Consider the following 17,728-nt stretch of genomic DNA (forward strand, 5'->3'; position numbering starts at 1 on the left):
TTATCACCCCTGTTGCCTTATAGAAGACCACCCTCATATATTTTCCTATTAAAAACAAAGACAGTCCTACTGATCAAAACACAAGTTGGTGTTCAGGTTTACCACAGTGAGATCTGAAAAAAACAAAACAAAACAATAACTACAGTACTGTGCAAAAGTCTCAGGTCACAACTTATTCCTTCCTTGCTTCCAAGGAGTCAGACATTCTTTAAATTTTTCTAAAGTGGCCTTAAGCAATAGTTCTTCAAGCTTTCTGGTGGAGTTTCAAAGTTTTCTTTGGACACTGGCTGCTTTTTCAGTCCAGACCTAGTACTGATCATTTTCAGAGGAATATTTTCTTGTTTCTTTGCAAAGCCACTTAGTACTGACCATGGAATCATTAGCATAAAAAATGTACCTAAAGCATGAGCCAGTGTTTTAGCTACACATAACAAACAACTTATTTTCGCTGTGCAACAGGCTGGCAACCTGTCCAGCATGTACCCCACCTGTCGTCCTATGGAAGCCAAGGATCTGACTTCTTAAATTCAAATAAAGACTGTGAATGTCACACCATAAGTATTCATCTTAATGTGGCATGGCTGATCAGCAGACAGATGTAAGCTGAATAAATAAAAGTTTGGCTGGTCTCCAAGTAAGTAAAAAAGTGTTAAATCATCCCCAAGTCTATTCCACTTGATGAAATTGGCTCTCATGTAGGTCAAACCAAAAAAAGAAAAACTAGAAATTCCCCGTTTCAGAGAAGTTCTGTTTGATTTACCATCCTCGTCCATTAACAGCGCCTCAGATTAGAGCCCACATCAAAGCCTCCAAAAGTTCAAATAGCAGACACATTTCATCAGCTGTTGGAGGGAGACTGAGTGAATCAGGCCTTGAAGGTGGAGCCAGTACTGAAGGAGACCAGTATGAAGAAGAGAACTGCTTCAGCCTGAAAAAACATGACTCGAAAACTGACCAATGTTAATCCAGACTTCAGCCTCATGAGTTTAACTGTGCTATTTTTGGTACCAGACACATTATCTTTGAAAATAAAGGAAAGGAAAAGAGATTGGATTTCCATGTGTGGCCCTCACTGTGAGGCACAGAGGACCTTAAGTCCACAGTCACGACTTAAATCCAGTTGAGTTAATTTAGGAATAGTTGAAAAGCAGCCAACAAGTTGTGCTCGGCTTATGAGGGAACTTCTACAAGAGTGTTAAGAGTGCTGTATACAGGAAGAGTATGTAAAGCTGTTAACAAAGCAAGAGGTGGCGACTTTAAAGAATTTAAAATGCAAAACCAACTTTTTCTTTATTTACACTTGCTACTGAATCCACATGTTACTTAACAGTAATAATCTATTGTGATGTATTACTATACGACTAAAGGGGAAAGCATAAGCACTCAGAATCATCCGTAACAACTTAATGCTATTACAAAGAAAACACCTTCATGAGAAAACGGCTTTTTACACCAACGAATCATCAATGAATCACACACACCACAGAACAGCTCTGTTTAAAAGATTTACTAATGAAAAGTTGAATATTAAAAAAAATGGAGCAAGGCATGATTTGTGTAAATATTTTTCTGTGGAAGCAAACAAGTTTAAACATTGAGTCGTAAAGAATCATCCACAAAGGGAAAAGTACAGAAAAATAAAACAAACACACATAAAAACCCATCCAGAACATTTAGAAACACAGTTTTAAATAGTGCAATATAAAATAAAGTGAATCTAGCTGCTTGATCTCTACATCTACAGTGTATGAAGCAAAAGAGTGGGTGATCATGAGCTCTCTCAATCACACCCACAGGCATATGAAAGCTCACCAGAGGGATGTGGGTTTGGGTGATGTGACAATAATAAAGAAGCATTAATCTACCCACTACCACTGATTTTGTTAAACTGCTTATGGTACTGTGCCTTTTCTTTTAAAACTGTATGTCTGGATGTATCACAGCATTGTAGGGAAAGCTGCAAATCAATCATGGCTTGAAGGGTTATAATATGGTTATAATTGATGCTTTTTTTTTGAACCAAAACTAGACATTATTGTTTATAGTTGCTTTACTCATTTAGATTTCTTGATTGAAAATGCATTATTTTATTATGACGGAGGATTTTTATCTGGACCGGTCTGCTGGTTGCATCAGTAGGTAGATGACAGCTTCAAGGACTTTAAGGTGCAACAGTCTTACTGGGTAAACTCCAGCAAACCTTTGTAATACAAGGGGTGGTCTCACAGTAAAATCAATCTTTACAATATAAATGTAGCCTGAGTTTTGCCTCTTTTAGGCCTGGTTTAGACTTCTGCGGGGAATCTTTGTAGAGCCCACACGTAACCTGCGCAAGTTGCCATCTTTTATGCCTTTGCTGGTGCATTATGTGTTAATTACTGTGTGGTCAAGTCCTGACGTTTCATATGTGGTGCCAGCTGATAGAAAAAAAATGTAATTTGGGGACTTTTTTCTCTTCTGGGGCGCTGCTACTTGTAGTGGTCAGTTTTTTTCCGCAGGCAAACATATTTGTCCTTCTAGTTTTTCACTTCTTTGTACTCTTTCCCTCATGTCCATTCTGACAGTTTCAGCACTCTGTTTGCTAGAGTTTGCTGACATTTATGAATTCTTACATTGATGCTATGATTATTATTCCTTATACTGAAGTGATCACTGTTATTCTTTCACTCGTAACTTTAAAAACTGCTTAAAAAAACTAGCACACAAAATAAACAGGAGGAATCGATGGTGGTAAACAAGTCAATCACAGTAACATTGGGTTGCATCCACCCAATGTGTAGTTATGTTTCACTGGAGGTGCATGTCGGGTTAAGTCGCAGGGTTTGGAGGGGTTTGCCGTTACATCGAGGGTTAAGGTGTAGATTTCCCGCTGAAGCATAAATCAGATCTAAGTCTTAAAACCAGCAAATCTGTTCCTGGAGTGCTGCTCACACTTCTCACTGCATCTCAATTCGATTCTTCCTCATTTCGGAAACAGCTCTTATTTTGCTTTTCCACCAGGCTAGCATAAAGGCCTTTGTTATTCATCAGCTCCTCGTGGTTGCCCTCCTCCTTCACCATCCCTCTATCGATGACAATTATGTGACTGGCCTTCTCCACAACACTCATCTTGTTGGATATCAACAGCACGGAGCAGTCTTTTGCTTGATCCATTAAAGCCTGGTGGACCTGTAGAGCAAAATCATTATAGTTTCAAAGGAAAAACAGCTTTAAGAAATATGCAAAATCCCTAAAGATGAAGAATTTCCTACTTGATATTCGTTCTCTGTGTCCAAATCACTCGTGGCATTGTCCAGAATCAGGACTTTAGGACGTCTGATTAAAGCTCGAGCGATGGCAATACGCTGCTTTTGGCCTCCAGACACCTGGCCACCCTTCTCCCCGGCATCTATGAAACAGAAGGACGTACCAACAAAATTTTGCTTATGTAAAGCCTTAGAAAATATGAAACGTTGTGGTACTGTTGGTTTGTTTAAAGTATAAGACTCTGTATATCCCTGTTAAACGCTGAGATTCTGGGTCGAACCTGTGTCATATTTATTCGGCAGTTCCATGATGAATTTGTGGGCGCTGGCCAGATTTGCAGCCCTATACATGTCCTCATCAGAGACATGCTCGTAGCCATATTTGATGTTCTCTCGAACAGAGCGAGCAAACAGCACACATTCCTGGCTCACCACAGCAATCTATGAGCAAACAGAATGAAGACAGGATATTAGTGACTGTGTAATACTCACAGCAGACTCTAAGCAGGGCTTTCAAAGAAAACAGCTGCAAAATAAAGCTAAGAAAAAGCACAAATAAGTATCCTTCTAACAAGATAAGACAGATGACAAAGGAGTGAATTTAAACAGGAATTTGGAGGAAAAACGTTTAGTAAACTGTGAAAATGCTTCCCTGTCATTATTAGCTACAGCTCAGGGGCTAATTTCATTCCATTTCCATTTTATGCAGAATTCACAGGATGTATTTATTATCTTTAACTTTAGTTAAGCAGTTAAGTTTGTGGCATGCGGACTTGATAAACCATTAGGTGTGAATAGCCACAGAGGTTGATGTTGATTATGTCTTTGTTCCCAGCACAGTTAGCTAAAACTAAACTAAAACTAGGTGTAGAAAATATTTAGCTGAAATAAAATAAAAAATACACTTATGAAAAAAAGGAAAGAACTGAAATAATATTAGACACTTGAAAAAAAAAAGGAAAATATACAGGAAATGTATTTTGTTTTAGCCTTTGGTCAAACTTGCCCTAACAGTGAGTCTGATGAGGGTTTGATGCATATAGTTACTGGGACGTTTGGTATCCCTGTGACTGCGAGTCAGTTACTTTCAAAATAACAAAAACCTAGCAATGAAACTGTCCATCCATCCATCCATCCATTCGCTTCCGCTTATCCTTTTCAGGGTCACGGGGGGTGCTGGAGCCTATCCCAGCTGTCATAGGGCGAGAGGCGGGGTACACCCTGGACAGGTCGCCAGTCTGTCGCAGGGCCAACACACAGGGACAGACAACCATTCACACTCACATTCACTCGCACATTCACACCTAGTGGCAATTTGGATTATCCAATTAACCTATCCCCACAAGCTGCATGTCTTTGGATGGTGGGAGGAAGCCGGAGTACCCGGAGGGAACCCACGCAAACACGGGGAGAACATGCAAACTCCACACAGAAAGACCCTGGCCTGATGTTGGAATTGAACTCAGGACCTTCTTGCTGTGCGGCAACAGTGCTAACCACCGTGCCACCGTGCTGCAATGAAACTGGTCAATTTTAATTGTAATTATATGTATATTAAAAAATAAAAAATAAACAGAAATCCACTCAGATTTACTAAACTGGGCAAAATAGCGTGTGAACACAGTCCCCAAATAGTAAAACAGTATTCATAGGTGTAGTTACTTTTTCTAAGCGATGTACAAAAGTTGCGTTGTTTTCTAAATTTGGATGCAGTCAGTTCATTTAAATATCAAGCGCAAAAAATAAGAGATCAATTTACATGCTTAATTACAATTTTCTCCTCCCTATGTTTTGCACCTTCAGAAGGGGACTCCCAGAAAGACATACAGAACAGTCACAAAACTCTCTGAGTTCTTACCTCTTACTCGCAATCGCTTTGTAAATACCAGCAGTACTTAATTTTACACCAACTGGCACAATGTATTAGTAAATCCGGCTCTAAATGAGACTAAACTAAATTGAAAAAATAACATGAAGATAAATACTAGTTAGAAAATGCAAAACAATAGAACCTCTGCATTTATTTCTTCTACAAAAGGTATAGTAAAATTAGATTCTAGTAAAAAACATAAAAAAAATAATAATATATAGAAAAATATGGCCCTGAAAACTATCCTCAGTGGATCCCAACAGGCTAAAAGTGTTTACTGTTGCTTTTCCACAGTGATCAGGTCTTTTAAAGCTAAAATATGATGTTATTGACCTTTCATCATTTTAAAGAAGAAATGTTTAGGCATTAAATCTTCTTCTGTAAATACTGCATACAGAACTTGCATCACACTTAATAATTTTAGAGCAACAGCTTAACAGCTTATAATTTAGCTTTATAAGCTGTTTTTCCCCCAGTGGCCAAAAACCCCCACTTAATGCAGCTTTAAAGGTGCACTCTGGAATTTTCTTGTAAACAAACCAAAGAAATGTTTGCGTTCAGTGTTTCTCATGGCACCGTTAAGCATAAAGATTATAAATACAAACACAAATGGGATCAAATATCTGATATTCACAAACCTTGTCATGTAGGTACTGGTCTTTGTAGCTATTCAGCGGTTTGCCATCCAGCAGGATCTCCCCTTCTATAGGCTGGTAAAACCTCTCCAGCAGCTTCACGCAGGTGGACTTCCCTGATCTATTAAGCCCCACGAGGGCAGTGATTTGGCCTGGCTTTACCTCCAGAGATATATTCTGGTGAAAGAGGTATATTTTAAGGAATGCTTTAACTTGGAGTATAATACATGCACAGGACAAATTAGTACATACCTTAAGGACAAGATTTTCTTTATTATATGAAAATGTAACGTTTTTGAATTGAATGTGTCCCTGAAGATTTTCAGGGGCCAAAGTGCCATCTGGGGGTACTTGAGGTTTTCTATCCAAATATTCAAAGATCTTCTCCGAGGCTCCAATTGCTTTCTTCACTTGTGGGTAATATCGCATGACAGCCTGAAAGAGAAGTAGCCATGAATAAGAGGAAAAAATGTGCATCCATTTATGCTTCTTCTTGGCCGACGGCTCACCTCAACAGCAGAGGCAAATTGCAGCTCGTAAAGGACGAACGACACGAGATCTCCACTGCTGACGGCCCCCCTGGTCACAAGCGTGCCCCCGTAGTACAGAATGCATACCTTCAAAGCTAGGGTAGTCATCTGGAGAAACAAGAACCATAGCTTACAGAGTGATCAACTGTAAAATGAGTGACATTAAGTATTAATGAGTAATTGACCATGATGCTGAAGTCTACATTTACAGTGTACCACCTTGGTGTACCCTCTTTTAGATTTATTGAAAATTGCTTTGTGTGATTTAAAGTTAAAAGGATCCCTTTATGCACTTCACTTTGAAACGAGAGAATATAATAAGCACCGAAGACTGCAGCTGGACAAATGTTTGGTATCTGCTACACTCCTTACCTGCTTATTGTGTGATATAATGATGGGTTTGGCCTCTTAATAACAAGGCCTATATATATTCATAGGTGTGAGAAATGCACTGCTTAAGTGATAAACATCCTCTGTCAACAAAGACTTGTACCAATAGTGATGTAGGCTGTTTTCTCATTCCAGACACCACCAGAGGAATTAGCTATGCATGTCTGAACATACAGCACAACAGCAGGAGCAGGAGTAGGCAGGTTAAAGGTCAGATCTGATTGCATTTATGTTTTCGCATGCACCAAAAAGCACAATAGATCCGCTTTGAAATTTATGATCATATTTCCCCTTGTGTATTTATCTCAGTTACAATTTCTAGCTATAAAAACAACAAATAAAAGGTGTTTAAATGTCTTGTTAGCCGCCTTTAGACTCTCCCACTGTCACATATTCACACAAGTCAAGCTAAACAAAAACTGCAAATACTCTGTAACATGGATCAGTGTTCAACTCACACTGTTAGCCCAGGTAGAAGCCGCATAGGCAGCTGCCTCCTTTTTATTAAGGGCGTAAGTGTCCTCCAGGCGCAGTCTGTACTTCTCTGTCTCACCGTCCTCATTGGCAAAACTCCTCACTGTCTTCATGTTTGAGAAGGTCTCTGTGGCCACTTGGTTAGCCTTTGCCAGTGACTCTTGAACTTGCACAGCAATAGTCTGAAATATAATGAAAAATTAAACTATGAAGTTTGATTCAGTAAATCAAGACACACCTTATTGATTCGTCACTAATGTAACTGATCAGAGGAGAGCTGATGAACAAGTAATTAAAGCTAAATTTTTCACATCACCTGGTGGAAGCGTCCGGTGAGCTTGGGTATGACCCAGATGATGGGCAGCCCCATGCATGTGAGCAGCGTCATTTTCCATGACTGGCTCACCATGTAGAACAAGAGGAAGCCGAAACGTGCCGTGTACCACATCAGAAGACTCAGCTCCTCGCTCAGAGCTTCACTCACGCTGTTGGTATCAGTGGTAATCCGTGACACCAGTTCACCTAACAGTACAGCATGAGTCTTCTTAAAGGGATCACATTTTAAGTGTATATATACTTCTTTTTTCTGGATTATTTGTAACAAGTTCACAAAACTTTTTAAGAGGAAACTGAGATTGGCCTTTAGGGTTTTAGTTATTAATTAATGAAACATTAATCTTGTATACAGTTTGTACATAATTTACCTGTTGAAGTGGCATCAAAGAAAGCGATCTCCTGTTTCAGCACGGCCTGGAAGACGACTCCCTGCACCGAGGTATGTATGCGGCTCATGGTGATATTGTACGTGAGGTCACATATAAACTCGAGCACAGCACTGAGACATAAAGCAGAGAAAGAGTTACACTAAAAGTACATAAAATATTATTACAGCCATATCCTTAAGCTTTTGTTAAGCTTCTGTTGTACACATATCAGAATTGACTGAAACTACACTACATGGGTTGGAGGAGGAGCTCGGGTGTAAAAAGCATCCTAGGTTAACGTTGACCATCCTCACAACACTCTTTCAGTTCATTTCCGAGTATTAAAAAATAAAAACTCCCGGAAATTTTTAGCAAACGGATTACATGTTTTTTATTTATTCTAATTAAATCGTTCTGCATTAGTAAACGGAGAGAACCTTTAAAAACCAACTTTAATAACCAAAGAAGACAAAGGTTATATTACCTGGCAATGGTCATTAGTGTCATGATTGTAATGGCCTCTGTGAAGGCGTCAGGTGCTTCTTCATTCATGATCCAGTCAGCCATGCGTCCAGTGTACTGAGGAATAGCCATCTCACCTGAAAGCAGGTGTTAACATTATCACCATACTGATCTTTGGCAAAGCCCAACTGCCAGGTTAACTTTTACACTCAGCAGCGTCAGTGGACTGTGATTACATTTCTTTATTTGCCTACAATTACGGTTTCATGTTGCTGGCATTATTACAGATATGCAGCTAGTGCTGCAGAAAACAAGACCTTTTTTCCTATACTTAAATTAACAGCATGAGGACACTGACACGAACACAATGATAACTACTGGATATAATTTCAAAACACTGTAGTGGCAAGAAGGACATACACGCTTTAATTTAAACGAAAAGAGGCATATTACACTTTAGGCTCCAGATTGATATTCTTGGACTCTACTAAAGGAGCTCCACACATGATTCAAAGTTCAAAATAATCCTTATTTATCTTATACTGGGCATTAATACAACCCTCTAGGTTATTCACTGTCTGGAACGGGCACATTTATCACCCTTCCCCCTCTCTTTAAACAGAATGTTTGAACAGCAGGTGGCTGAAGCTTCTCTCTTCACAGATGACCAAGTTGGGGAAATCAGCTCCCAATGACATTATACAGAGTCAGTAGTAGAAAAAACTATCTGAAACAGAGTCTGAAGCATGACGTTACTTTCACGTATGCTAACCTCATTATTTGTCACTCTGGTGATGTTTAATATGAATATACACCATTGTAATACTATAAATATGATGGAAATAAAGAAAAAGCACAACAGACCCCACTTCAAAGGTGTTATTTCACATACCATAAGACGAGAGAAAGACAAGTATCAGCACAGCAACAAAGCGCCAGAAAAAGGGCTGCATGTATCCCATCAGTCTCTTCAGAGAGGCCCCAGTCTCCTCTTTTGGCTTCTGAGATGGTGTCCTCTTAATAAAAGATGAAATGTACTGGCCCCAGGAGATCAAAAGAGATGACACATACCGACTCCAGTAGAGCCAGGCCACCACTGTCACAATATAACCCTGTAACACCTGCAGGACAAAGGACAGGTTTAATATAACCATTATATATTTGTTTATTTAGCTTAGATGAAATAAATTGGTTTTGGTTTCAGATCTTGTTCCAGGGTGAGTATCTTTTATACATTATTTTTATTTTTCTGCTCAAAAACAGTTAAATTACACTGGAAGCTGTTCAATTATCTGAGATATCTACTACTAGAAATCTAATAAACACATATAGAGCAAAACTAGATTCACTTTTTCATTATATTAATCTGTAAATGTGAGTTTTGTCTGCTGATCAGACTTAAGACATGTGAAAGCAACAATTTATGTGTATCCCAGCCATGCTGGCAGTAGTCACAAAGTTGTTAAGTGGTTTTCTGTCATGAAACAAAAGAAGAAGAACTGAAGAACTGCAGGGTGGCCAGTAACAGTGGTAAAGGAGGTGGCCACAAATAGCAGTAACACAATGTAAAAAGATTCCAAGTAAAAATAGCATAAAAAATATAGATTATAGATACATTAACTTGTGTTCATGCTTCTTATTTCAGCTAAATGCTCCTGATATTTTCATTATTTAATATATTTGATTGTTGTTACTGATACTGCAGTTTTAACTGTCACTTTTACAACTTTCTGCTGCTGGAGAAGTTACTGATATAGAACTGCAACTCTTATCATAAGATTTGTGTAATGCATTTAAAACTTCAAAGTAGCTAGTAAGAATCCTGCAGTTCACAGACAGCTTTTTGCACGTAAAAAAGCAAATTTCTTATTGAGATATGTCCCCTCAAAGTGCATTAGGTAATGAATTCATATTTTCCTTCTTGCAGCTCACCAAGGTTGCACATATTGTAGCATGGTAGGCAACAAAACACATACACTCACCCTCTCCCAGGAGTGCCACCCCCACAGTTCCTCCATGGTGGACTGCCCAAGCACCCAGAGAAGAGTAGCGTACACTGGGAAGTGGAAGCAAAGGACCCCTAAGCTCTGGAGCCCCTCGAAGCTTTTAGTCCATGGTAGGCTTCCAGGATAGGTGAAGGCCAGGAAGGCAAGGACGGAGGCTCTGGTCAGGGCTCCTCCCCATAGGATGATGAACGGATGGGAGAGCAGGAGAGGCGAGAGTTGGGACAGGCGGATGGTGTGCACCACACACACATCCAGGCACACGCAAAGCACCGGGAAAAAGTAGCTCATCTTCTGCATTACGCACACACTCTGCAAAAACAAATGACAGAGACAGCTGAGTATTAATATCAGCACAATATGCAAACATGCAAAAACATAGAATACGGATGATCTATGTGTCACCAGTGGGCAATCTTTGACAGAATCTATTGTATTTTTACTTTTTCAACTTATACTCATTTATTAACGTTTTAACGCACCATGCACTAGTCTTTGTACACCAGAGTATTTCCTTTTTCGCCTGGAAGAGGGACATTACGTCTATATGTGTTGGGTGGATGGGACTGACGGATCAAACATGATGCACATAAAAATGGACACCTGGTCACTTCTACCTCCACACCAGGCCTACATTTTGAATGCCTTTCAAAGACAATGGTCCCTATTTACTTTCACTTTGCTGCCGATCGCATTTACTTTCATTTTCTGCTGCCCTGATGATTTCTTTGAAATGGCTCCGTGAATAAACCAAACATCACACACATATACAAACAATTATGGCAAATGTTCACACCTATTATCATAAACAGCATTGATAGCGTACACTACATGAATTTACAGGGGATAGCAACTGTTAAAATTACCCTTAAATCCAACCTACTTACTCAGTTTCTTTGCGACACGACCAATTTGCTTCGACGAACGTCGCAAACCTTTGAAAAAGTCGAATATAACCTCAGACCAAGTTCAAAACGTTAATTTAATATCTACAAACCGGCAGCCTGTTCAGTCACGAACCGACGACCAGTGACTGGCAAAACTGAAACCGAAACTAACTATTTATAGAGCCTTGGTAATGGAAAGTCCCACATACGTCCTCCTACCGAAGACCAACGACAAACAAAACTTACCTTTACTTAAACCGTGACGTTTTTATTTCAACATTATTCCTCAGAAAACTTGTTTTTGAAGAATAACTTCAGTGTGTGGAGTGCCTGCTGCCACCAACACTGCAAAGTTGATAGGATGTGCCTGATATGAAAACCAGTCCAACAGCGACCCCATGTGGCGAGGAGGTACAATTGCATGAGCTTTTGACTAGCGTCTCCAATGAACAACAGCTAGAATCACAGTAATTACATTAATCGCTTGGATATATATTTTTGTACTTTCATATATTCATTCATTCATTCATGCATTCTGGTCCCAGAAACAACAGTAGACTAAATAGCTATGTATATTTTTTTGTGATGTAGTTTTGATACATATTGTTTAATTATCTTTATTGGTTTAGACTGAGTGTAAACTCAGACAATAATAGCCACATGAACCTCCTCTGAGGTCTTCCTCTTTTCATCTCACAGAAGCAGTTGCCTGATTTGCCTGGCTGACAGTCACATGTTGTCTCTTGCCTGGTCTTGGACACTGAAACCCCCAACAGAAACTTTGAACTGCCTGACAGCTTCCTTCCTTTCCCTTCTTTCCGGTTTGATGGCTGGAAAAAGCAAAGCTAAAAGTGTTCCTACTATTTTAGGAACCCTCTTTGTAAACCCCTGTACATCACAAAGCATGTGTTTGCTTTGCTGTTTATTTTGAAAAGCAGTGAAATACATCTTTAGCCAACTTCTTACACTTCAGCACTTAAAAAACAACAGATTTATCCTTTATTGCATAAAAAACCTGAGGTTAAAATTTAGAATTCTAAACCAATTTAATCTGGATTCAGTCAATACAATATCCCTTTTTGTGTTTTTACTGTATTCTAGTTTCTATGTTGGGAAATGGAAACTATTTTCGAAATTTCAACTGCAGCAGTATATAACATACTTTTGGGATAATTATTTCTTTAAAATTTATGCAGCATGTTTATACTGTAGCATGTTCACTGCGGTTAATTTTGGATGGAATGAAGAGTTTCTAGTACCTAGTAATCATAACTGTTAATTAAATCGACAGTAATCTGTTCAAAAGTAGCACGCTTTACTAAATGAAAAAAATCAAGTCCATCCATTAATTTTCTTATGCTTATCCAATTCAGGGTTTTGAACATGCAAACTCCATGCAGGAAAGCTCCAGCCTTGTGATGGATTTGAACCCAGGGTTTTCTTGCTGTGAGGCGATGGTGCAAACCACAGATGGTAAATAAAATAGGCTACTATCGTAAATAGATTTAGTTCCATCACTCAAAATATTGAGCTGAGAGCAGCCATTGAATACTTCTAATTTGAATCCTTATGTTGACCTATTAGACCTATTATTATGGAGAATGATGCTTTTACACTGTCTTTTTTCATAGCAGTTTTCAGTATATAAAAGCATATTTACAGGTTGTTAGATATCACTCGTTTTAAATTCAGTGCACAATCAAATACATTGTGTGCACTGAAAACAGGAACATTATACATAACTGCAAGTGGGTTGATTAAAGAGTTTTCATTTAAAAATCAGTATGGGACACTACATTTGAAAAATGAAAAAGTAGTAATCATTTAAGTAGTAAGGCACATTGCTGTTATTGTTCTTCTAATGCAAACTAAAGCAATGAATCTATTTGTAACCACAGAATTGAATTATATAAATTATTCTTGCAGTAAGACTTGCATAGATGGCCTGCATTAGAATAGTGTCAGAAGACCTTATGGGATTTGCAACAATAATATTAATTTTTGTTTCACTTTGGATGAAATTAAGGCGTATACTTTACACATATGTGATTCATACATTTGTGAAACTGAGCTCGCATTTCTGTTATAAACTGTCACACCATAAAGTCACTTGTATGTACCCTGGAAAGCCTGGATGCGCATGCTCAGACATGGCAGCTGCCTGTGAGAAGCCCCTCAGAGCCTACAGTTATGAACATTTAGCCAAATAAAAGTCGAGTTAACTGATTTGACTGCTGCGGAGTTTCGCTGCCAGAGGCACGATGGCGTAAGCAGTTGGCAGCGGGGACATTTGGGAGCTGGTCTGGATGGAAGCGACGGGTTTACGAGACGTTTTCAAATGTATAACGCTGTGTAAGCAAACACGAACGGCAGAAATGTGTCGTTTTAAAGGTTTCAGCCTGCATGAAGGGTTAAGAGCTTAGCCAGACATACCGCGTTAGGAACAGCTTCTCGATCTGCTTTTTTCCGTAACTCTCAGGCCCAGCAACGCCTACTTCTACGTAAGCTAAAACATCTGGATTTGGCCACATGGGTTTGTTGTGCACAGTAAACAGCTGCACTGACGGGGTTTCAGGCTGCTTTTAGTGATGACTTAAGAGGGGAAAGAAAGATAGCTGGAGAAAATGCGATTTTAAAATCAATCGTAAAATACAATAATAATTCTTTTCTTTTTCATGTTTTAGCCATTGCAGCAATGGAGGATATTGGTCTCCTTCCCAAACCCACCCACGAAACCCCAGTCCACAGACCCACAGTCCCTGACACTTTTGGGCAGCATCACATCCCCCCAGGTGGGTATATGAGCTCATGCAATGTTTAATGAAATGTGAAAAATATCAGGTATTCACCTGACCTAACAAGCAGAGGCAGACTTAAACAATAATTCACAAAATGTAACATAATCCCAGGCCACTCTGGTCACTGCTTGAATATTTCACACTTTTAAATGATTCTTTTTGTTCATAAGGGTCAGTGTCAGTGTCTATTTGATTACGGATGATTAGTAGCTTCTGAGTATCTGGGGTTTCAGTTCTGTGTTTTGTTTTTTCTGTGTTTTGTTAATATTCTTTTTTAGGGTTATTTCTGTATACTCTTGTGTTTTTAACCTTTATTGATTCATCCCTCCAGCTCCCTGTTCCTTGTCTTTGTAGCCCTTGTGTTTATAATGTAGATGTATAAATGTCCTATTTTTTGTAACTTGTCTTGTGTATTCTGGACAGTTTATCACCTGGAAAATCAACATTAAAGCTCATTTTGAGTTCAATTTTGGGTCTATAAATGACTCAATAAACCACAGAGCCACTGATACAAGCAAACATGGAGTATATTTAAAAACAAAACAAAGCTTCATACAAACAGACATATTTACTGAACATGAATGTGAGCTACAACAATGTAAAATAGGCTGTTGATGTGTGCACAATTACATGTGGAGACTATGGGGAGAGTTACTGCTGACAGAATTCTGGACAGTCAACTCATTGCTGCTTGTTACAATGTATGTTTCTCTACACAGACCACCTGCATGTCGGTGATGCAAGCAGGAACTCTGACGTGGGCAAAGATGGAGTGGTTAAAAAATGGTCCCACTCAATGACAATAGGTGAGCAGCAGATGATCTCCCAATTTCCTGTACATCACCAAGCACCTGTGGGTGCTGACACTCGTAAGTACAAATAAGAGTTAATGTACATCCACCTTTACTTGGATGTACAAGTGTGCATGCAAGTATTTGCCTGTGCTGCTGTTTGTGTGCCTATTGGTGCATCTCTAGTTTTAATGATTACCATCCATGTAAATGACATGGATGTTTAGGCTGGTAGTAATAAATAAAAATGTCCTTGTGTGATAGTGATACATGATGCCTGGTATTTGTGAATTGAACTGTAACAAAAAATAAACTAAATTCAAACTTGTGCATCCAGTTCTTGTTTTTTAAAGTCATAAAGATGTATTTAGTACAATTATTTTACCCCTGGAAAAACAACAGTTCGAAGAAGTCATTAAAAATTACGGAATTAAATAGAAGTATATTATGGATTTGTAATGTATGGTGGGGGACAACTGGTATATACACGGACATGAAAATAATTTTTGTTAACAAATATTTCTGTCACACAAGGACATCTTCATTTATTCATAAAGTTATTATTTATAAAAAGTTATTTTTGTGAACATTCAATTGAAATGCTTGAGTGCTATCAGAATAATAATAAGACCATTAAATATCTCCAATATTTTTTAGAAAAGATTTTGAGGGTTTAATTCCGAGATAAGATATTTTATACATTTTTTAGTGTTACTAAATGTCCTTATACATGTTCAAGTGCATTTTTGTTATTTTTCTGCAGAAATTAAATAAAAAGCTGTAAAATGCTGATATTTAAACACTGCTGAAATATTTTTTGGAAGTCTGAAAAATCCCAGACCTCCAGTGCTAGCGATGAAAAATAACAACAAAGATGTTTTTCTGTTTTCTGTTTTTTTGATCTGTTTGTACAGCACATCTTAATTTGGATAAAGCAGGCGCTGTCAGAAAAATAACCAAAGCCAAAGTTGCAGATCCATTAAAGTGGAAGCAAAACAAGCAGAAACAGCTGAGGATGGAGGGAAAATTATATGTAAGCAAACGCAAGAAAGATGGTGAGATTGTAACCAAACACCCAAGAGCCATAGGACCAAGATGCACTTCGGATGCATGCAAAAAAGCGACAAATCGGCTATGTGGTGAAATTACTGAAGAAACAAGGAAGAAGGTGTTCAATGAATTTTGGCAGCACATGAACTGGGCTCAGAGAAAGCTCTATGTAGCAGGACAAGTCGACCGTGACCCTGTGGAAAGACCTCGGGCTGCGGGGTTGCCTTCAAGGAGATCGGTGTCACTTCGTTATCATCTGATGGTGGATGGCAAACGGACACAAGTATGTAAGAACATGTTCCTGTCCACGCTTGGGATTGGAGAGTGGTCTGTGCTCAACTGGGCACATAGAACAGCAACAGAAAAGACTGAATCAAACAAAAGCAAGTCAGAAAAAAAGCCAGTTGTGACTGGCCCTCCTGTAGACAGCAACACTGCATTAGTTACTCAAGGTGAGTGTTTTTTCTTTCACTGTTTATCAGTTACTTTATAAACTCGTAGACCTGATTTACACAATTTTTGGCAGAAGCAATGAGGTATATCTCAATAATGATACGTGCATGTTAATAAGGTTCCCATGTTTTTACAGAACACATGAATGCAACTGACAAAGACAAAAACAGGCCACCAGAAACAGAGGGGGCAATCCGAAAGAAATCCAGAGTTGCTAAACCACTAACATGGAAACAAAATCGTCAGAAGCAACTCAGGATGGAGGGAAAACCATACACCAGCAAGAGAAAGAAAGATGGTGCCACTATTACTAAAGCTCAGAGATCAATGGGGCCAAGATGCACATCCAGTGCCTGCAAAAGGGCATCGAACCGTTTTTGTGCTGACTTTAGTGAGGAAAAGCGGAATGAGCTGTTCACTGGTTTCTGGCAGTGTATGAACTGGACTCAGAGGAAGGTCTATGTGGCTGGGCTTGTGGACTGTGATCCGGTGGAAAGAACCCGTGCACCGTGGACTCAGTCTAGAAGATCAGTCTCAATGCGATATCATTTGATAGCAGATGGCGATAAAAAACAAGTTTGCAAAAAAATGTTCCTCTCCACTTTGGGGATTGGAGAGTGGTCAGTGCTTAACTGGGCCCAGAATGCCTCCCAGCTAGACAATTTGGAGGAGAACAGTAAAAAGCGAATGCAGAGGAAATCCCGTAAAGCTTCAGAGCATATAGTCCTGAAGGAGTTTCTAGAAAGTTTACCAAAAGTGTCATCTTACTGTGGTGGAACGTCCATCTCTAAGCTCTGTCTGGAGCCAGTCTTCTCAAACATGTCCGAGGTCTACAGGTACTACTATAGCCACTGCATAGAGCAGAAGACAGCGCCGCTTTCACGCCAGGTTTTCTGTGCTGTGTTTAAAAAAATGAATTTAAGATTGTGTGACTCCAAAAAGGACCAATCTTGTTCTTTTGGTGGAACTGGAAACTTGTTTAATGAGCTTTGGGAGGAATGCTGCTTTGAAAGAGGAGCTCCAGGGCAACAACCTGAGAGAGTCGGTGACCCGTAGACCAATGTTGGTGCTTGTTACCATGTTAATACCAACTTTGTATTATACACCGTTTGTTTGAGACTTGATGGCGGATCCTTCTTTTATATTTGCACTTCTTGAAGCAGTGTAGTTGTCTTGCTGTAGCTGAAACAATTTAAGCACTACGTTCATTTTGAGGCCTCCGATTGTTTCATGTTATTCGGAGCATCATTTGGCAAACCAAACCAAAACTGCTATTCTATCGTTTCGATATGTATGATGTAAAAGGTCAAAGTCAACTCAAGTCTCAAAGTTGATATTTTCCTTTGTGAATTAAATGTGAACAGCTACCAGAAGCACTTTACAGAATTCTTTCAAAGGCAGAGCAGTCACAGTCAAGTTGTTAGGACTCCGCCGAT

General features: G+C 39.1%; 2 protein-coding genes across 8 annotated transcripts; one reads left to right on the forward strand and one right to left on the reverse strand.

The window, feature by feature from the left end:
* Positions 1–1,273: 1,273 nt before the first annotated feature.
* On the reverse strand, positions 1,274–11,568 carry tap1 (transporter 1, ATP-binding cassette, sub-family B (MDR/TAP)). 2 transcript variants are annotated; one of them, XM_031728412.2, is made up of 13 exons: positions 11,447–11,568; positions 10,293–10,625; positions 9,203–9,431; positions 8,333–8,447; positions 7,849–7,979; positions 7,461–7,666; positions 7,129–7,326; positions 6,260–6,388; positions 6,003–6,185; positions 5,754–5,927; positions 3,527–3,686; positions 3,252–3,388; positions 1,274–3,168 (listed from the first exon to the last, which is right to left on the reverse strand). In XM_031728412.2, the coding sequence occupies exons 2-13, from the start codon at positions 10,611–10,613 to the stop codon at positions 2,947–2,949; spliced, it is 2,205 nt and encodes a 734-aa protein (XP_031584272.2). In that variant the 5' UTR covers positions 10,614–10,625; positions 11,447–11,568; the 3' UTR covers positions 1,274–2,946. The 2 variants fall into 2 exon arrangements, with proteins under 2 accessions (XP_031584272.2, XP_031584271.2); XM_031728411.2 differs by lacking the exon at positions 11,447–11,568 and adding an exon at positions 11,201–11,360.
* LOC120442704 lies at positions 6,411–17,582 on the forward strand. Of its 6 annotated transcripts, none has more exons than XM_039619774.1 (5): positions 6,411–6,880; positions 13,885–13,992; positions 14,718–14,867; positions 15,704–16,291; positions 16,429–17,582. In XM_039619774.1, the coding sequence occupies exons 1-5, from the start codon at positions 6,727–6,729 to the stop codon at positions 17,346–17,348; spliced, it is 1,920 nt and encodes a 639-aa protein (XP_039475708.1). In that variant the 5' UTR covers positions 6,411–6,726; the 3' UTR covers positions 17,349–17,582. The 6 variants fall into 6 exon arrangements, with proteins under 6 accessions (XP_039475708.1, XP_039475709.1, XP_039475710.1 ...); XM_039619775.1 differs by having other exon boundaries at positions 14,718–14,804; XM_039619776.1 differs by lacking the exon at positions 6,411–6,880 and adding an exon at positions 12,505–12,673.
* The last annotated feature ends 146 nt before the right edge of the window (positions 17,583–17,728 follow it).

The sequence above is a fragment of the Oreochromis aureus genome, linkage group 11 (genome assembly GCF_013358895.1).
Source record: "Oreochromis aureus strain Israel breed Guangdong linkage group 11, ZZ_aureus, whole genome shotgun sequence".
NCBI lineage: Eukaryota > Metazoa > Chordata > Actinopteri > Cichliformes > Cichlidae > Oreochromis > Oreochromis aureus.

Coding starts and splice junctions, on each gene's coding strand:
- LOC120442704 (XM_039619774.1), top strand. CDS start 6,727: ATGCACTGCTTAAGTGATAAACATCCTCTGTCAACAAAGACTTGTACC. Junction 13,993..14,717: donor GCAGCATCACATCCCCCCAG/GTGGGTATATGA, acceptor TTCTCTACACAG/ACCACCTGCATGTCGGTGAT. Junction 16,292..16,428: donor CACTGCATTAGTTACTCAAG/GTGAGTGTTTTT, acceptor ATGTTTTTACAG/AACACATGAATGCAACTGAC.
- tap1 (XM_031728412.2), bottom strand. CDS start 10,613: ATGCAGAAGATGAGCTACTTTTTCCCGGTGCTTTGCGTGTGCCTGGAT. Junction 3,389..3,526: donor GCCGAATAAATATGACACAG/GTTCGACCCAGA, acceptor TCTGTTTCATAG/ATGCCGGGGAGAAGGGTGGC. Junction 3,169..3,251: donor ACACAGAGAACGAATATCAA/GTAGGAAATTCT, acceptor TTTGCTCTACAG/GTCCACCAGGCTTTAATGGA.